At 39.8% G+C, this 16856-nt stretch overlaps 1 protein-coding gene across 2 annotated transcripts; it reads left to right on the top strand.

Moving 5' to 3' along the window:
• Positions 1 to 2972: 2972 nt before the first annotated feature.
• Positions 2973 to 8699, top strand: LOC113506513 (potassium channel subfamily K member 2-like). Of its 2 annotated transcripts, none has more exons than XM_026889349.1 (3): positions 2973 to 3127; positions 6783 to 7399; positions 7679 to 8699. In XM_026889349.1, exons 2-3 carry the CDS (start codon positions 6901 to 6903, stop codon positions 8410 to 8412), a joined length of 1233 nt encoding a protein of 410 aa, XP_026745150.1. In that variant the 5' UTR covers positions 2973 to 3127; positions 6783 to 6900; the 3' UTR covers positions 8413 to 8699. The 2 variants fall into 2 exon arrangements, with proteins under 2 accessions (XP_026745150.1, XP_026745149.1); XM_026889348.1 differs by having other exon boundaries at positions 2973 to 3245.
• The last annotated feature ends 8157 nt before the right edge of the window (positions 8700 to 16856 follow it).

The following is a 16856-nucleotide window of genomic DNA, read 5'->3' as shown; positions in this document are numbered from 1 at the left end:
TAAGGGTTGCTCAGACTAAAAAAAAATATTAAATTTTTTGGACGAAATTTGTTGTTTTTTTATTATTTTTTATAATGTGGCATTAAAATACATACAACTAGAAAAACATTGTCAATACCTATTGAAACAAGTTGGTTGCTTTCTTTTGATAATAGAACTAAAGTTGAAAGGAATTCGTGAAAGCTAATGTGCAGTTTGTTTAAATACCTACGAAAACCAACGGTACAAAATCAAGTACGCTGAAGTACTACATAACTTCGAAAAATCATTTTTGTCCAATGTTATACGCCGCCAAATGATAATATTGTAATACGTGATGAGTAGCAAGTATTGTGACAGCGCTCCAGCGGCAGCTCGCTGCGCTCAGTTATTCATGCGCGGCTATTGAGTGGGAAGTGTGCCGCGGCCGCGACTCAGCCGCCTGACACGGTTTATTTAACCGGGACGCGCTTACCGCGCTCAAGCACATGTCTTCCACAGCCTGGAATCATTCAGATAAAAGAATTCACATGTCAAATAATAATTTTGAACACTTATTTCAGTTCCTTAGAAAGAATACAGGCTACTTCTTAAGAGTGACTGGGTAACTTTGAAATTGCAAAAAATAGGAATAAACAAAAGATTGTAATAATAGCGATTGCCGACATGATTTTGCTGTATTGATTGAATTTTGGTTTCTATGTTACCAGTATTTTGTAGTCGAACAAGAAGGTCAACTAGCTTGTTGAGTCTAACAATGGCAATTTGTCATTTCAGGTTCCCATTTCGTTTTAGCAAACATAAAACTTATTAAATGATGTAACTGTCTAAAAATCGCAGCCTTGAAAATCGATCAAAACAGAATCAATTACCTTCTAATGGAATTAGTAATGGCAACTCTTTTTAATGAAACCACAAAGAAATGAATTACGGATGTCAACAATTTCATATTTGTATTTTCGGTACCTACTTCTTATTAAACATTATTTTTGCAATCATCTTTCGATAAATTAATACCGTGATTAATTAACATAAAACAAGACATTTTTTCTTGGCATGTTCTAGTGTACCGCATTAATCTCTTGAATCTTTTGCAAAGTGTCTATTTCACGAGATTTACTTGTTCAACCTTTTTCCTACATTTCTGCCAAAACAATTCAAGGTCGGGCAAAAGTAATTTAGTTAGTAGTAGCTTCTTTAAATAACTGAATTTATTTTAATTTGAACGAATTTAATGACGTAAATGACAAGATACCTACTTAACCTCAGAGTCTTTAAATCTTCAATATCTTTATTCCGTGACTTCGTTCATGAGTAAACCTTCAGATAATATTGTTCAGAATTCCAAACTCTACACTTCTAGATTTTTTCATCAGTAGACGCAACAAAATTATGCCAACAAAAATTTGTACGGGAGTTCGCCATTGTTCTTGTTTATTCTGTCTGTCGGACTACGCACGCATTTTGTTATTTTTAATATTTAATATATCGCGTGGTTACTCGTATCTACTAATACATATAAAGAATTAGGAAAACTTGTTCCACGCGATAACCACTTTTTGATGACGTAAGGTAAAACCTTTAGATTTAGGAGTTAAAAAAAGAATTTCCGATATATATAGATATGTATTATTATATTAATCGATAATTGTATTCCTTAAGGTTGTTGTGCCAGCCGCCAGGACAGTGTCTGATGATGCAATAGATACAAATCGAGAGCCTTTAAGGATTTTATAAATATGTTCGCAGTATTCACTCTTGCTATTTTCGTTCGATTTAGATGAGCAGATTAAGGCATTCGCAATGACACAATTCAAGTTTTTTGGTTTGGTTTCTAAAAAAGTTTGCCTTCAAACACTATTAAATATTAAAAACCTCATATATTATCCTCGCCGAAAAAATCTAGGGTAATAGCTACGAAATAATTAAAGATGCCACGGTATTCGGCCGAATAGTGCGTACTATTCGGGTGAATACCGAATAGCAAATCATGTAAACAAAGACAAGTTATTTTACTCAATGTTATGTATTTATTTCCAAATTACAACATTTAAGGACTTAAAATTAATCAGTGGTAAGTTGTGATGGATAAAAACGAGCTTTTCAGCATTTTTCGGTAGCAAACGATTGCGCTTTTCACCGTAAACGTTACCAGCCTCAACAACTAACCTCTCACTATAAACGCTAGTTCAAGGCGAAGAAAGATAAACCAAACTTCGAAAGGTTCGGGTATTGTTTTTCGTTTGCTGACCACCACGTGTAAGGATCGGCCTTCCGATCTAGGCGAACTGTTTTCAAATAAAAATCCAACTCGTTTGCCACAGCATTCTTCTGCATGTCCTCTTCGTCATTATCATTTCGCATATTATCTGTAGCGACTTCTTCAAAGCAGTTCCAGAAACTGTCGTGTATTTCAACAGTCCCATCATATTCATTCAAAACAAATACAAACAATGTTTGCAACAACAGGTTCTGACCGAGCATTCGGCGCCCGAATATTCGGCGCTTCGGCTGACAGCGTTGCCGAATATTCGGTATTCAGTATTCGGACAATTCGCTATTCGTGGCATCTTTAGAAATGCTTATTATAGTAATATACTTATGGATACTAAAGATTTTAGATCTCTTTAAAAAACTATCGTAGGAAATCCGCTTAGCGGGATGCAGGTTTTGAATAAGTGTAGCCGACTTTCAAAACCACAGAAATATATTATGATATAATATACAGGTGAAATCATAATAAATGTAAATTAGTTCATAAAAGGGGGAATCCTACTCGTAAGAGACAACTTATGTTTTTTTATTTTGATTTGAAAATATGAATATTAGATGTTTTTACGCTTGTTTTAGTTGGAGTTTTTGATGAGCGTAGTTCTGGTGTCATCAGTGGAGCACCCGCTGTTGGCGGTGTGGTGCGCGCGCACTGCCCGGCGGCGGCGCGGCGGCGGCGGCGAGCGCGGCGGACGCGGCCGCAGACAGTGACCGCGCGACGCTCCGCCGCGGGGCACGTCTCTTGTGGCCCACAGCTCCACGCGTTACGTACGTAAACATATAACACGTAACTTTGTACTCACTATTTGAACTTTGTTGAATCAGTGCTGCAGACTAGAAGTGATGGCTGGGAGTGTGTCGTGAGTGGTGTGCCAGTGTGAGTGCACAGAGTGCCATGTTATTAGTTCATCAGTGAGGGATGTCTGGCTGCTGACAGCGGCAGGTGTTGCGACTCGGCTCGCTGCCGCTGCTTCTGATTTTTATAACTCTTGCATGTGAGTTCCCTATTATAATTTGACTCATTGGGATCTATCGGAGGTCTATGAATCGAAACTCACAGTACGGTTTAGGATTTGAAGGGACAAGTATTATTCGAGATCATTGCTTGATGACTATATTATTTGAAAGGCGCTCTTAGCGCGTGCGATTCGGGACTATTTTCGTGATTATCTTATGTTGACAACCACGAAGTTTAGAGCCCATCGTTTATTGGATTTGTTAATCGATGTCGATAAAGCACTAAAGCATCAGTTATACTACTCAGCATTACTAGTTGAAGACTGAATATAACAGTTACGAGTTCTAGTAGAGCGATGACGAGGAGCTCTGTGCAGCCGGACAGTGCCGAACAACTGTAATTTAAATCATTTTGTTAAATGTACTTTGTGTTTCATCATTGTAGAATTGTAAGGACACGTTTATGTATGGAATATGTCAATTTACAGTGCTGAATCAGACACTGTAGATTAAAAGTAAGATTTCGTTTCTAGAATTCTGTTACTGAGCGACATTAATTTGGATTCTAGTCTCAGCGTCTGATTTCAAAAAACTTTTACTTTAACCCGATTATACAAAGCATAGGATAACAACATCGGCATCGACGTGATACGAGGACTTAAGTGTAAATAGGAACCGTGGATGCCGCCTGATGTATGTAGGTCTGTAGGTATCTTCATACCGCATAACGTATGTAGCAGTAGGCTGTCTCTTGTTGGTACTCAAACTCGGCTAAATGTCTCTTTTGAACTGTGCCTACTACGATTCAGTAAGTTTTGTCACTCGCACTTGTGGCCGTCACTCGTAACACGTGATTCCACCACAACCAGTGACAATAGTAGTACGAGTACAATGTCGTGTGGATATCATTACGTATATAATAAATGAGAGTAAGTACATTCTGTTCTGTATAATGCATAAATACTATAACTTATATAAAATCTCTCTCCGTGTAGACGATTATCAGAATCGAATTTTGCACATCCGCGTACCATCTCACCTTCTCGCTATTATTTGTTTTTTGTATGTATACTATCTGTTAGTTGAGGAGTGTCCCACATTACATTTGCGCCAAGAGATTCTCCAAAGAAAACGGTGATTCTGGATAACTAAACTTACTGAGCGCTCTGTATTTTTACTGATTAATCGAATCTATTTAATGTAAACATTGATAAACTGTCTCTTTTTATATCTCTTAAATTTCAATAAATTATTTCGGTTCAAAATGCATGACCAATGTTTATCTCTCTGCGGTTAGAAAACTTGCCGAAAACCTGTAGCGTATCGAGAGATCCGTAACACGCTGAAAAGTGTGCGCTGTGTCTGCGGGAAGTCAAATATGTTGTAATACCAAGTGGGTTGTCGTTGAAAATATTATTGAATGCGGAATGCGAGATATTAAGTTTTAATTGGTAGAGTGTAGTCCCACGCTTCCAGAACAATTTATTGTGGAAATATACCTAATGAGAAGAAGTGAATGAAGGTTGTTGGAAATAAAATTTTGAAGAAGTTTTATTACACACTATACACCATGAGTTTCGAATCAAAATGTCATCGTTATTAAAGTGCGTTTGCAAGTCACAAACAAATGTACGTCCCCGTGCACATATTACAGGCTTTACAGACACTATGAATAGCTCGTCAGTCATTTAAATATGGTACTATTAGTCCAAGATTCAATCACCCCGAATAGAACCAGTAATAAGTACGTAAAATGCTTAGAATGATAAACTCCTAGGATCAGTTTTAGTCCGCGCAGAACTCTCTTGGTACGAGGACGATCCCTTGAGGGAGCATTTCTCTTGGAAATGCATGGCATGTAGGTTTTCGTTTATTTTAGTTTTGAAATGAATCTGGTCCCCAATGGCGCTATTTACAATGGCCGTTGAATGCATGGCAATTGGATTAATTTTGATACTATTCGTATTCTTCTAAGCATTTTGCCAACAAAATAAAAGGAAATTAATTGTATTGACTGTGAGTGTCCCACCCCGTACTGAGTTACCAATTATTATGTTTCAAAAATGCGTAACGCGAACTTATTAATGAGTAGGCATCCACAGCATTACAGCGCAGGAGAAATGCATTATCGTGAAAATTTTCCCGAGGCTAACAACTCCAGATGACAGACCGATGGCTAGCTGGAAAGACGACTAGACAGACAACAGCGGTGCCTCAGTAATAGGGTTTACACCTTAATGATTTAGGTAGCGAAGCTGAAAAACTTTTGTGGTACAGACGCAATGCTACTGCTTGCCTGGCAAGAATATTATACTCACGTGCAGAGGTATTATATAGAAATCAATTGATAGTTTATCTGAAACCATAGACTTAAAAATTGCCAACTTCACTTCGTGCTGAATAAAGTGACATCGGTTGAATGAATAATGCAATTGATAATCGTGAAATCGTCAACTGCTAAATGCACATTCATAATACTGATAGGAATGTCATGATTTCGTAACGTTTAGTAATGAAGACAAGAGCGTAGGAATTCAAGTAGGCGCAGTTTATCTGTTTCATGGAATGACTTCCAGTTTGATGGGAAATTCAATTCGACTATCGAATTAACAAATTAATTTTATTATTTCCGAAAAAAAAAACACTTTCTTATAAATATACAATACTAATTAATTGTTTTTTTCAAATTTGACGAGTCTAATTTTGGTAAAAATAAGAGTATTTTTTTTTTAATATTTGTTTAAAGTTCTGTCAATAGCTCAATTCTAGGAGTTTTACAAAAGAAATAGCGATGATCTTTAAGTATCGTGTGGAGGTACACAAGCCGCATGCAGTTCTCTCGCTGATTACATCTTTTCATTAATTCTTCATAGTAACGTTTTGAAAGTGCCCGGAAGACAGCCTACTTGAAATGAAAACTTTTGATTTTGATTTTTTGGATCGCTAGTAGAACAGACTCTATCATGATATCGTAATGTGACGGAATTCAATGGTGTCGGCGCAATTTACGGATATTTTATTTTATAAAATGGCTTATCAAGTCTTTATCAAGCATAAAATTACGGAAGATCGAACTAAGTACCTCGTGTTGTGTGACACTATTGTTAGTGCACTCAGATTCACGAGGACATATCAGAAGACCCGGCAGGCTTCCCACTAAAATATTTAATATTCTGGAACGTTTGCGTTTCCCGCTAAAGAGAGTTCAGCAGAACCTACCGTTGAACGTGGTTGAACTCTCTTTCACTGTAATAATATGGCTTGCCTGACTGGTACCTTTATCTCAGTTACAAAATGTTGTATTGTACCCTAACACTGTATGTATTATGAATCACTGCTGCAGTACAATAAAGAATATTCTAATCTAATCTATTACGTAATTGGCCTTTCAATGTGAAACAGCGCAGCATGGGTTATCTTCATCCTACGAAATTTCTCCCGTGAAAGTGTGCCTAAGCTTTCACAAAGACGAATCTCATATTTCACGAGAAATATGAGATCACTATCGTGGTAAAAAATCTGAATTTGTTGTTTATTAACGTACAAGTAATTCACAAGAAAGGATATATTTGCAGGTCCGAGGGGCGTGACGAGAGCGTCGCGCGGCTGCCGGCGAGCTGAGATGTTCACGAAGAAGATTCGCCACCACAAGAAGTACAAGGTGCGGTGAAGGGCGCCATGCGATAGAGCACGATGCTGGAGGAAGGCGGCCGCGAGCTAGGCAAGCGCGCGTACGGCGCCGAGCGCTGCTGCGGCGGGCGGCCCGCCTGCTGCCGTTGCGCACACCAGCGCCGAGCCTCGCCGCTCACCTGCCTCGCCATCTGCTTCCTCGTGCTCACCTACAACCTGCTCGGCGGCTTCCTGTTCCTAGCCCTCGAGGGCAACGCAGTCGCCGAGGAGACCGCTGTCGCCGCCTCCAAGCCCAACCTTAGCCAGGCTCAAGGCGTCAGCAACGAAATCAGATCGAAGACGGTCGAGCGGCTGTGGTCGATAACGGAAGACTTGAACATCTTGTACAAAGAGAACTGGACGAAGCTGGCGGCGAAGGAGCTGCTGGAGTTCCAGAAGGTGCTAGTGAAGTCGATGCGCGGCGGAGCGGTGCGGGCGCGCCTCGCGCTCGACGCCGACAGCGACTACCGCTGGACCTTCTCCACCAGCTTCCTGTACGCGCTCACGCTCATCACTACCATCGGTAAGTAACCAACACCGGCTACACAGCGGTTACACATACATATTATTCTTTATTTACGACTATAATCGATGAGCGTATGTACCAGTACGTCGCGTGACGAAAGCAACAGTCAGTATTAAAAATTAAAAAGTGCTATGAAGACTGTTCCTAAAGTCATTTAAATCTAAGAAAGGTTTTATGTACCAACTGTGCTAAATCATCAGTATATTTTCTCTTTCCACCTTAAGGTAAAATGTAACATGTTTTCACGATAGTGATGGTTGTTTGTGTGTCGCACAGGGCACGGCAACGTGACTCCGAAGTCGAGCGCGGGGCGCGCGGTGGCGGTGGCGTACGCGTGCGTGGGCATCCCCATCATCATGCTGTACCTGTCCACCATCGGCGCGGCGCTGGCGCGCAACTTCCGCGTGCTGTACTCGCGCCTGTGCCCCGCGCGCCTCGCTCACGACAGCTTCCACAAGAAGGCCGACTGCCTGGCGCGCTACACGCTGCCCGGCGAGTGCAAGCAATACGACTGTGACAAACGAGACTTATACGATAGACAAAAAAGGACTCCGTTTCAAGCGGCCTTGAACTTGGATAGCTTCAGTGGCGGTTATCATTGGACGTGTCGGGACCATACGCGAGTGCCAATTATATTAAGTTTACTGCTCATCGTACTGTACATAGCATTAGGGACTTTCGTGTTCAATACGACGGAGAGGTGGACCTTGGTGGACGGATGTTACTTCTCGTTCTCGAGCTTGGCGACGATCGGCTTCGGGGACCTGAAGCCCGGGCTGTACGCCAGCACGGTGTCGGCCAAGGCCGAGGACATCGCCGTCGGCGTGTGTTGTATCTACATCCTCGTGGGGATCGTGGTGATCGCGATGTGCTTTAACTTAATTCAAGAGGACATGAGTGTGGTGGTGCGCGGGTTCACGTCACTGTGCGCGGGCGCGGCCAAGTCGCGCGCCGTGCACAGCGCGGAGGCGGTGTGCGACGACAAGATATCCATGTCAGTGGTGTCCTGACACCACGAGACGGCCGACTCGGGGCCGTCTGTAGCGTTCGCCGGCTGCGAGAAACGGCAGCAGGTCTCATTTAAAATAGACTCTTTAAATCCAACGAAATTTAATAGTTTGCCGAGGCGGAAGTCCTCTAACTATGGTGAAGAGAGTTTCCAAAGAAACACGCCGGCGCGGCGGTCCGCCGGCCACGCCGACAAGTGCGTGGAGTACTTCGTGCCGCGCAGCCTCAGCGAGTTCAACCTGAGCGGCGCGGCCGGCGAGCTGTACGAGCTGGCGGCGTTCAGCGAGCGGAGCCGCGCCCCGGACCGGCCCCCGGCGCTCGCGCCCGTGTCAGGGCCCGGGGGCACGGGGGGCGGTGCGGGGCCCGCGGCCGCGGCAGTGGGCGCCGCCGGCAAGGCTCGCGACAAGATGGTGACGTTTGAAGACGACCGGCCCGGCAAACTGCTCGCCGACGACGTCTTCATGTGACGACGACGTTTCCTAGCTATAGACTTGTTGGTTTGGACACGGTTTGTTATATATTAAATATGAAATTTTGCATTAATGTTGGTCTTTCTTTTGTTGTACTTAACCCATTACGAGTTCTATGCCACAGTGAATGAATTATCTCAAATCAAAACTAAGCTGAAATAATATACAGTACGTCTGTGTTGAATGCATTTCATCAGATATAAAAAGATAATTAATGCGTTCAAAACAACGGATAAATTTAAACAAACTTTTCTCAAATAAAGTAAACCACTAATGTCGAAGTGAATGGGCACAGCAAATAAAAAGTGAGCAAGAGTTGATAGACAACTTGACTGACCTTATGTACCAATAAATATTAAAAGAGCAAAAACAAAAATGTTAAAATTTCGCCTGCCGCAGCAGTTTGGCGAGGGGAGCCCCTGGTGAGAGCAGAACAGCAACCAATTTAGCAGTACTTTGTAGCGAGCGGGATGCTAATGCATTTACATATTGCGGTCGCCAAGTTTAATTCACGGCATACATTTATAATGGACCTGCGCTCTCTGTTGCCGGTGACGCGAGGTCTCTGTCACTACCCGGCCATTTGACCGTCTAACACAACTACACAATTAATGCAGACCCGTCACTTATACACTATGTACTAGAATTGAGGTTCAACAGTAGTCCTGTGCATCATTTAGAATATTTAGGATGCTTTCCTTCCCCTTGCCTACGATAGCTATGTATAGAAACGACGCAACGCTTAATTGGTGATACCGTCTCGCTTGTCTTGATGTTGGAACCATCTTTGGTCCTCGTTGAACGCTATCAAACGTCACGTTATAAACATGAAGTACCGATTCGTGCTTGCTGGTTGTGTCAATTCGAGAAATAATTTTATAATTATTTATGCTCATCCTCCGCCAGACTTCAAATACTTTGTACTTCCAGTGCCAAAGAGAGAAGTCGTAGTAGTGTTTTAAGGTATCTGCATCTCCTGTTAAACTGATACTACTACTTGTCATATTCAATGCTCTGATATTCGAATTAAAAAGAAAACTTTTGTTTGATAGTTTTGGAAGGTTACTCAAAGTATTAATCCTTACTTTACCTAAGTAAGGTTAGGAAGAAGGCAAGGTGTCTGACAACACTGCAAAGTATATGTATAAACAGCAATGTTGCCGTGAACTGACTACAGACTGCGCTCTCTCGGCAGAGCGGCTCAGGCAGCTCTCCACCACGAACTACGTGAGTGAGGAATTTGCCGACGTCGTCTTACATCGCCACTCCAGTGCGAACGAATCGGTATCGAGAGCTGCGATAGCCGGCACTCGAGAGCGAGCGTGCCGCGCGCCTCGTAATGAAGAGCGGCCGCACTCCACTGCGCGTCTGGCTGCAGGCACGGGGCTCGCGTCGAGCGCTCTATCAATACAGATCTGAGACATCAAACATCTCTGCCGGGTGGTTGTGAGTGAACAGCTGCACCGGCTAAAACCTATCTGTATAACTATTTAATGAATGTGGAATGTTCAAGTTAAATCGATATGTAACATGTTTACTATGCTCATTGAAAAGTACTTGTCACGAGAAAAATGGAAACAAAGAATTGCTGATACGTTTTGTACGCTACGTGTATTGTTAGCATTAACGCTGTCTTGCTTAGCAGAATTTAACTAAACAATTACGAACCCAAATTTGTTTATTCCTTTTCCTAATTCACATAACTTATTTAGTGAGGAGTGTTGCGCAATGGCTCTTCTACGACTAGAGCGCTGCTAAATTACCAATCTTGAATAAATGGATTTTGTATTTTTTTTTACATAAAACACTAATTTGTTTAAGAAATCCATTTTTTTGTGGTAAGTGGCTCAAAATGTGTGTGCTGCGGACTCACATTAAAGCGGATGTGCAGTATACAGTTATCGTCTACGATTGACAGGCTTACTGAGTTTTTAGTTGTACACACTGTCACTTCTTGGCACAGGGAAGAATGAAATCTTTGAGCTCGTCTCCACGTGATGAGCTTTGTAGAAAAATAATTAAATTCTCAGGGTTTAAGGAAAAGATGAAAATATGCCAAAGCGGTGAAGAGTTGCGAGTCGACCCTCCCGTGCCCGAGCTCCGGCGGGTGCATTATACAAGACGAAGCCATTCCTTGAAGCCGGCACATCTTTTGAGGACATTTTCAGGTCAGACCTCGGTCTATTGTCCATTAAACGATTCCCGGAGCTCGTCTTTTTGTTGGCGACAACAACTCAATTTGGGCATCGTCTTGCGCTCGCCGCACTTCGCAGATCAGATTATAATTAGATCCAAATTGCACAATACATATTCACAGACACGAATTTAACATATCTACCTTTATTGGATTGTCTTCGCTTCGTCTTCTTGTTTTTCGTACAGCTGCAAGTCGAATTGATAAATAAAACCACAACTCACGGAAAACCTGTTTAATGTCTATCAATCTAAAAGTACATCGCAAATTAGTTTTGCGTTTTGGTAAAAAATTAGGTACTATAATTTATTTTGAAATAACTTTTTGCAAACCTGCAAGAAATGAACGGTGAATGACTAAGCAGAAGTCGTTGACTTGTATGAGTCCTGTGCGGTGAGGGTTGTATAATTTGCGCGTGGAGTTCTCCTCACTCGATACTTTATTAATGTGCCTAGATGCCAGTTTGGGTCATACGGAAATCAGAGCCACGCTCTACAGTATTTCATAATTTGAAAATAAGTTAGTGACTGCCGGAGAAGAAACATTTGTATAAGTCACAACTGATTGTTCTTTGGGGCAAATCAAATAGAGTCGTAATTAAATAATTGATTAGATTAAATGCTGGAACTGCCGACTAAATCATAGGAAATGGAAAATAAAAAAAACCTTGAAACAAAATATGTAATTTCCAGTTATGCATAAACAGATGTCAAACGGCAAAAACATATTAAAACTATAGTAAAATGCTTTGTTGATAGTGATTCCGGCAAGATGCGGGCGATGTGATTTGTGGGGGAGGGGGGGGGAGTTAGTTCAGCCATGAAATTGAAATAGATAGGTCAGTGTGAGCTGATGAGTCCCGGTCCACGCTGCCGCACATGAACTGACATCTATCTAGCGAAACAGAAATATTACTGATCTGTTTAATGTAACTTATAAGAACTCTGTGAAACGTGTTTTCCTTCCCCTTGAGCCCCTTCAGCTATAACAAGTAACTAGCTACGGAGCCGAACTTCGGATGGCTTATGTATTGGCGAACTAAACGCTACGCTCTTCTTGACCCTGGACTATTACATGATAGGTCGGCTGCATCAGTCTATTCCAATTAATACGTAATATTGTAGCCAGTTTGTGATGCGGTGCTCCATGCGTCAGAAATAACCTTTGATTCGCTTTATTGTAGGAATTCCTTTAAAATTGTAGTGTTTGGTCGCAGATATCTTTTAATTGCGATTGCGTATTGTTCAGTGACATCTTACCTTAACTAGTCAATATACGTACATTGCTGTGTTTCTTCTTTCAATTAAAAAGAAGAAAAGCAATTTTAGAATCTGATTTTTAATCTCCCCGACCATATTTAAAAGTGATGGCAACTCGATTGGAAGGATGAGAAAAAGCATCCATCAAAACTAAAAATCCTACCTAATTTCTTCGGATGCTACGTGTGGCTACGAAAACGCTACGCATTGCTACGCACTTGCCATTTTATACTGGGGTAATTATTTTGTACGTTACGCACTCATTCCTACCGTTTCTTCTTGGATGATTGGTTGTAGTATTAGTTTACGATCGACATATTGTTTTTGTCTTTTATTTACTACATTAAACATTTTAACACTTATTTTAATACACTTTGCTTTGACAATATAGTAAGAGATGGAAAATGATTATGACAATCTTTAAAGTTTAACACGATGTGTGACGCTAGTACTACGCGTTGACCACAGCGGACGGGCTCATCGTTGAGGTGCACTAAAACAGATATGTGCCAACCTAAATATATTGAAATGCGTTATTAGTGTTAATTCATAACTAGAAAAAAGGCAAACCCTCCGAGTACAGTACAAGTTTCTTCTTCTTGAAGTCGGTGAAAGTATTTCAAGTAATAATTTATTTTTCCTAAAAATAAACTTTTTAATACACGATAGTGACGAGTCACGCCTCTAACAGAACACAGCTCTCCCCTGCCTGCCCTGCCCCCCCCCTCGCCCCCTCCTCCGGCGGTGGTGACGGTGCACGATATTAAACAATACGCTTTTGTGGAGGCTCTAAGTTCTATAAAGATGACAGTATAATGATGGCGACGACACACACACACCTCGACTCCTCGGTTCCTGCGGATAATGAAAGCCGGCCTCTCAGATATATATTATTATTATTATTTATTTATTGCACAATTACATAATATCTTTAACATAGTTCCCACAAAACCGGTTTATCGGTTTGTCTGCGGGCGAGGAGTTGCTTACTATATAATTATGCTTACGTTGTATTAATATACTAAAATATTGGGTATAACTAGACTAAGTACATAAATTTAAAAGATATTTTCTTAATTTTCTCTTAAAACTATTTTTGTTTTTATCCTGTCTAATATCCTCAGGTAAACCATTCAGGATATATGGTAGTCTCTTTTTCACAGTTCTATCTCCAAAGTAGTTTCTAACTCTGGGTACATTAAATTTACCAGTAGCCATCGACCTGGTATTATGGTTGTTGGTTACACATGATAGGTTATGCTCTATACTGCCATGGTTGTTTACAGCGAAGAGGAATTTGTGTTTTAGGCTAACAGGTAAGATATTACAGATTTTGAATAATTTGAAATAGTCGCCTTTACAGTTTAATTTAGTCTTTTTTGTTACTAATAATTTAAGGAATCTTATTTGCAGGGTTTCTATTTTATTTATGTTTGTTTTAAATGTAAGACCATAGCTGTCTAGAGCATAACTAATAATAGATTCGACTAAAGATAAGTATATACATCTTAATATTTTAATAGGAACTTTAAATGATAAATGGTAAAATTTACTTAACAGTATTCTTAACTTATCACAAATGTATTCTATATGGTTAGCCCAAGAGAAACTATCGTCTATTATGACACCAAGATACCTTACCGATTTGACAATTTCGATAGTTTTACATTTACAATTATTAATTAGGTTATTATGTAGGCATGAATACTCGTGTGTTATTAAATTCGGAGGTGAAACAGAAAGTTGTAAATAAGGGGAGCGAATGGTTAATTGTTTTGTTTTCTCTGCATTTAGGATTAGACCATTATCATGCGACCATTTCACTACTGCATCAATATCCTGTTGTACTATTTGACATGTATTAGAGATATTTGTGCCAGCACAATAAATACAGAGGTCATCCGCGTACATAAATGCCGAGGAGTGTCGTAGCACATTATTTAAACTATTTACATGCATTACGTAACAGAGAGGACCACACCCGGAGCCCTGGGGCACCCCGCTCTGCACATCCATCCTATCACTAAGAGCATCACACACCTTAACTTGGTACGAGCGCGCTGTGAGATAGTCACGGAACCAACTGTTCAATGGCCCTCTCACACCACACTCATCCATTGCGTTAAGTAATGTATTTTTTTCTAAAGTATCAAATGCTTTTTTATAATCAAAAAATATTGCTATTACGAATTTCTTATGTTCTAAATGATTATTGATATCGTTAGTAAATTTAGATAACAATGTGTTTGTACTTTTTCCTTTTAAAAACCCATGTTGACCTTCGTTAACAATATTGTTTTGTTGTAAATATGACCCAATCTGTTTAACTATACATTTTTCCATGATTTTATCTATGCTTGATAATATTGCTATGGGTCTGTAATTAGATGTATCTTTATGATCTCCTTTCTTATATATTGGACGGACTATCGCCTGTTTTAATTTTTCAGGAAATGTATATTTTTTAATCGATAGGTTTATAAGTTTGGCCAGCACAGGGCTCACCTTATCTGCAACAAATATTACATCAGACATACGGACTTGGTCAACGCCCGGAGATTTATTACTGTTCATGTTTTTAATTATGTCTATCAAATATTTGCTATCAACTGGTTGCCATCTCATACTTGTATTTGTGTTCTTTATGTACTGCTTTCTGTCTAACCACGTTTCGTTACAATGATGTTTTAATTTTTCAATTTCCTCCGTAAACGTTATCGCAAAATTATTACTAATTTCTTTAGCAGTTCCTATCCTACCCATATTTAAAATTATTGAGTTATCTAATGGTTTTCTATCTTTTCCTAAAAAGCTGTTAATTTTTTCCCACAACTTCTTTATGTTATTGTTACAATCTAATATACTTTTCTTATCGTATCTATTTTTACTCCTATTAATAGCCTTTTGACATTTATTTCTGTATTTGGTATATATAAGTCGTTTTAACATATTTTTTGGTTCATTACTCCATACTCCAAACAATCTGTCTCTCTCCTTTATCATGGTCTTTAAATAATTATTGATCCACCCTTTACAATTTCTAACCCTATTATTATTTATAATCACTGTCTTATAACATTCATTGTAAATATCGGTAAATATTTGACAGAACGCACTATACAATATACGCGGGCATTCAATTGATAGGAGACTTTCAAAATCTGTGCGTAATAATCTTTGTCTAACCATGTTATTGTCAAGCACTCGCTTGGTGTTGGTAGGTACACGCTCGCAACTACCCGCGTGATAGTGCGACGAGCGCATCGACGGTGCGCGTGTCCACTCCACTATAGCTGATATGAAATAATGGTCCGATATTTTATGTTTAATTACGGCTGAATTAATAGATACATTATTTGCTCTAATGTATATATGATCAATGCAGGATTGTACCGTCTTACCACATACAATTTCCTTTCTAGTAATATCCTTTATACATTTTGTGAATCCATACTCAGATAATAAGTTTTCGTATGAAACGACATGTTGATCAATAGTATTTAATATGTTTATATTTATATCACCACAAAAAATAACTTTTATATTACGGGGTAGTGTTTGTAATAATCCACGAAGTTCTACAAGAAACTGTTTTAATTTATCTTGTCTATTAATTTTTGGAGGCCTATAAATGGAAATAATGTATATTTGTTCGCCAAAATAATTTAGTGTAATGGAAACGCACTCCGCCGTTCGCATTCTCGATGCAGGTGCGTCACACACACTCGCACCAAGCTCATTGCGCGTATACACCAACACACCACCACCGCTGCGGTCAGTTCGGGTATAACTATTTATGTTGTACCCCTTAATTTTATAAAACGATAACAGAGAATAGTTTACGTTGGGTTCTGTTATAACTATTATGTCCAACTGACTCAAACTATTGCTTAAAGATACTAATAACTCACTAAAATGTTTTGGTATTGAACGAATATTTACATGTAGTATACTAAGAGTGTTTTTGTTTTGAAATGGTCTAATCCAACTGGGAATGTCATCAACACTATTGTAATTAACTGTATTATCGGTTATAAAAACGAGATTGGTGAGGTCCGCGAATTTTGACTACAAAGATTTAAACTAGGTTACCCACTTTTATTTATTCAAAATTACTTTGTTTTTAATAAATCAGTTATATCGCTGTTTACCCTCAACAATATGGATTTATCACCTTCTGCTTTTTTCACTAATATTTTACCATTAGATACCCATATGTACTTATATATACCATGAAGTTGTGTTTTCGCATTCCATAGCAACGCTCTTGTAGACGGGATAAGGTCCTCATTGATATATATTTTGTTCATCATTGACCCGCCTGCGACAATGGTGTTGCTGGTGATGGTTTTTTCGTTTAACTGACGACGTCTCTCGAGCCAGTTACTCCTGCATTCAGATCCTGATGATTTAAATCCCACAATTATGGAAGCTGGTTTCACTCCTTGTTTTGGTGATCGGCTCCGCCTTGCCCATTCTATGTCGTTGACACTGGCACCTATTTTGTTACCGATATTAGATAC

This window comes from Trichoplusia ni, assembly GCF_003590095.1.
Source record: "Trichoplusia ni isolate ovarian cell line Hi5 chromosome 18 unlocalized genomic scaffold, tn1 tig00001679_group17, whole genome shotgun sequence".
Lineage (NCBI taxonomy): Eukaryota > Metazoa > Arthropoda > Insecta > Lepidoptera > Noctuidae > Trichoplusia > Trichoplusia ni.
The sequence above is the reverse complement of the archived record's forward strand: the minus strand, read 5'-3'. Positions and strand labels throughout refer to the sequence as shown.

What these genes read in the sequence shown, in the direction of transcription:
- LOC113506513 (XM_026889349.1), top strand. Translation starts at nt 6,901, where the DNA reads ATGCTGGAGGAAGGCGGCCGCGAGCTAGGCAAGCGCGCGTACGGCGCC. An exon ending in CACGCTCATCACTACCATCG is followed by an intron (nt 7,400 to 7,678) that starts GTAAGTAACCAA and finishes TGTGTCGCACAG; the next exon opens with GGCACGGCAACGTGACTCCG.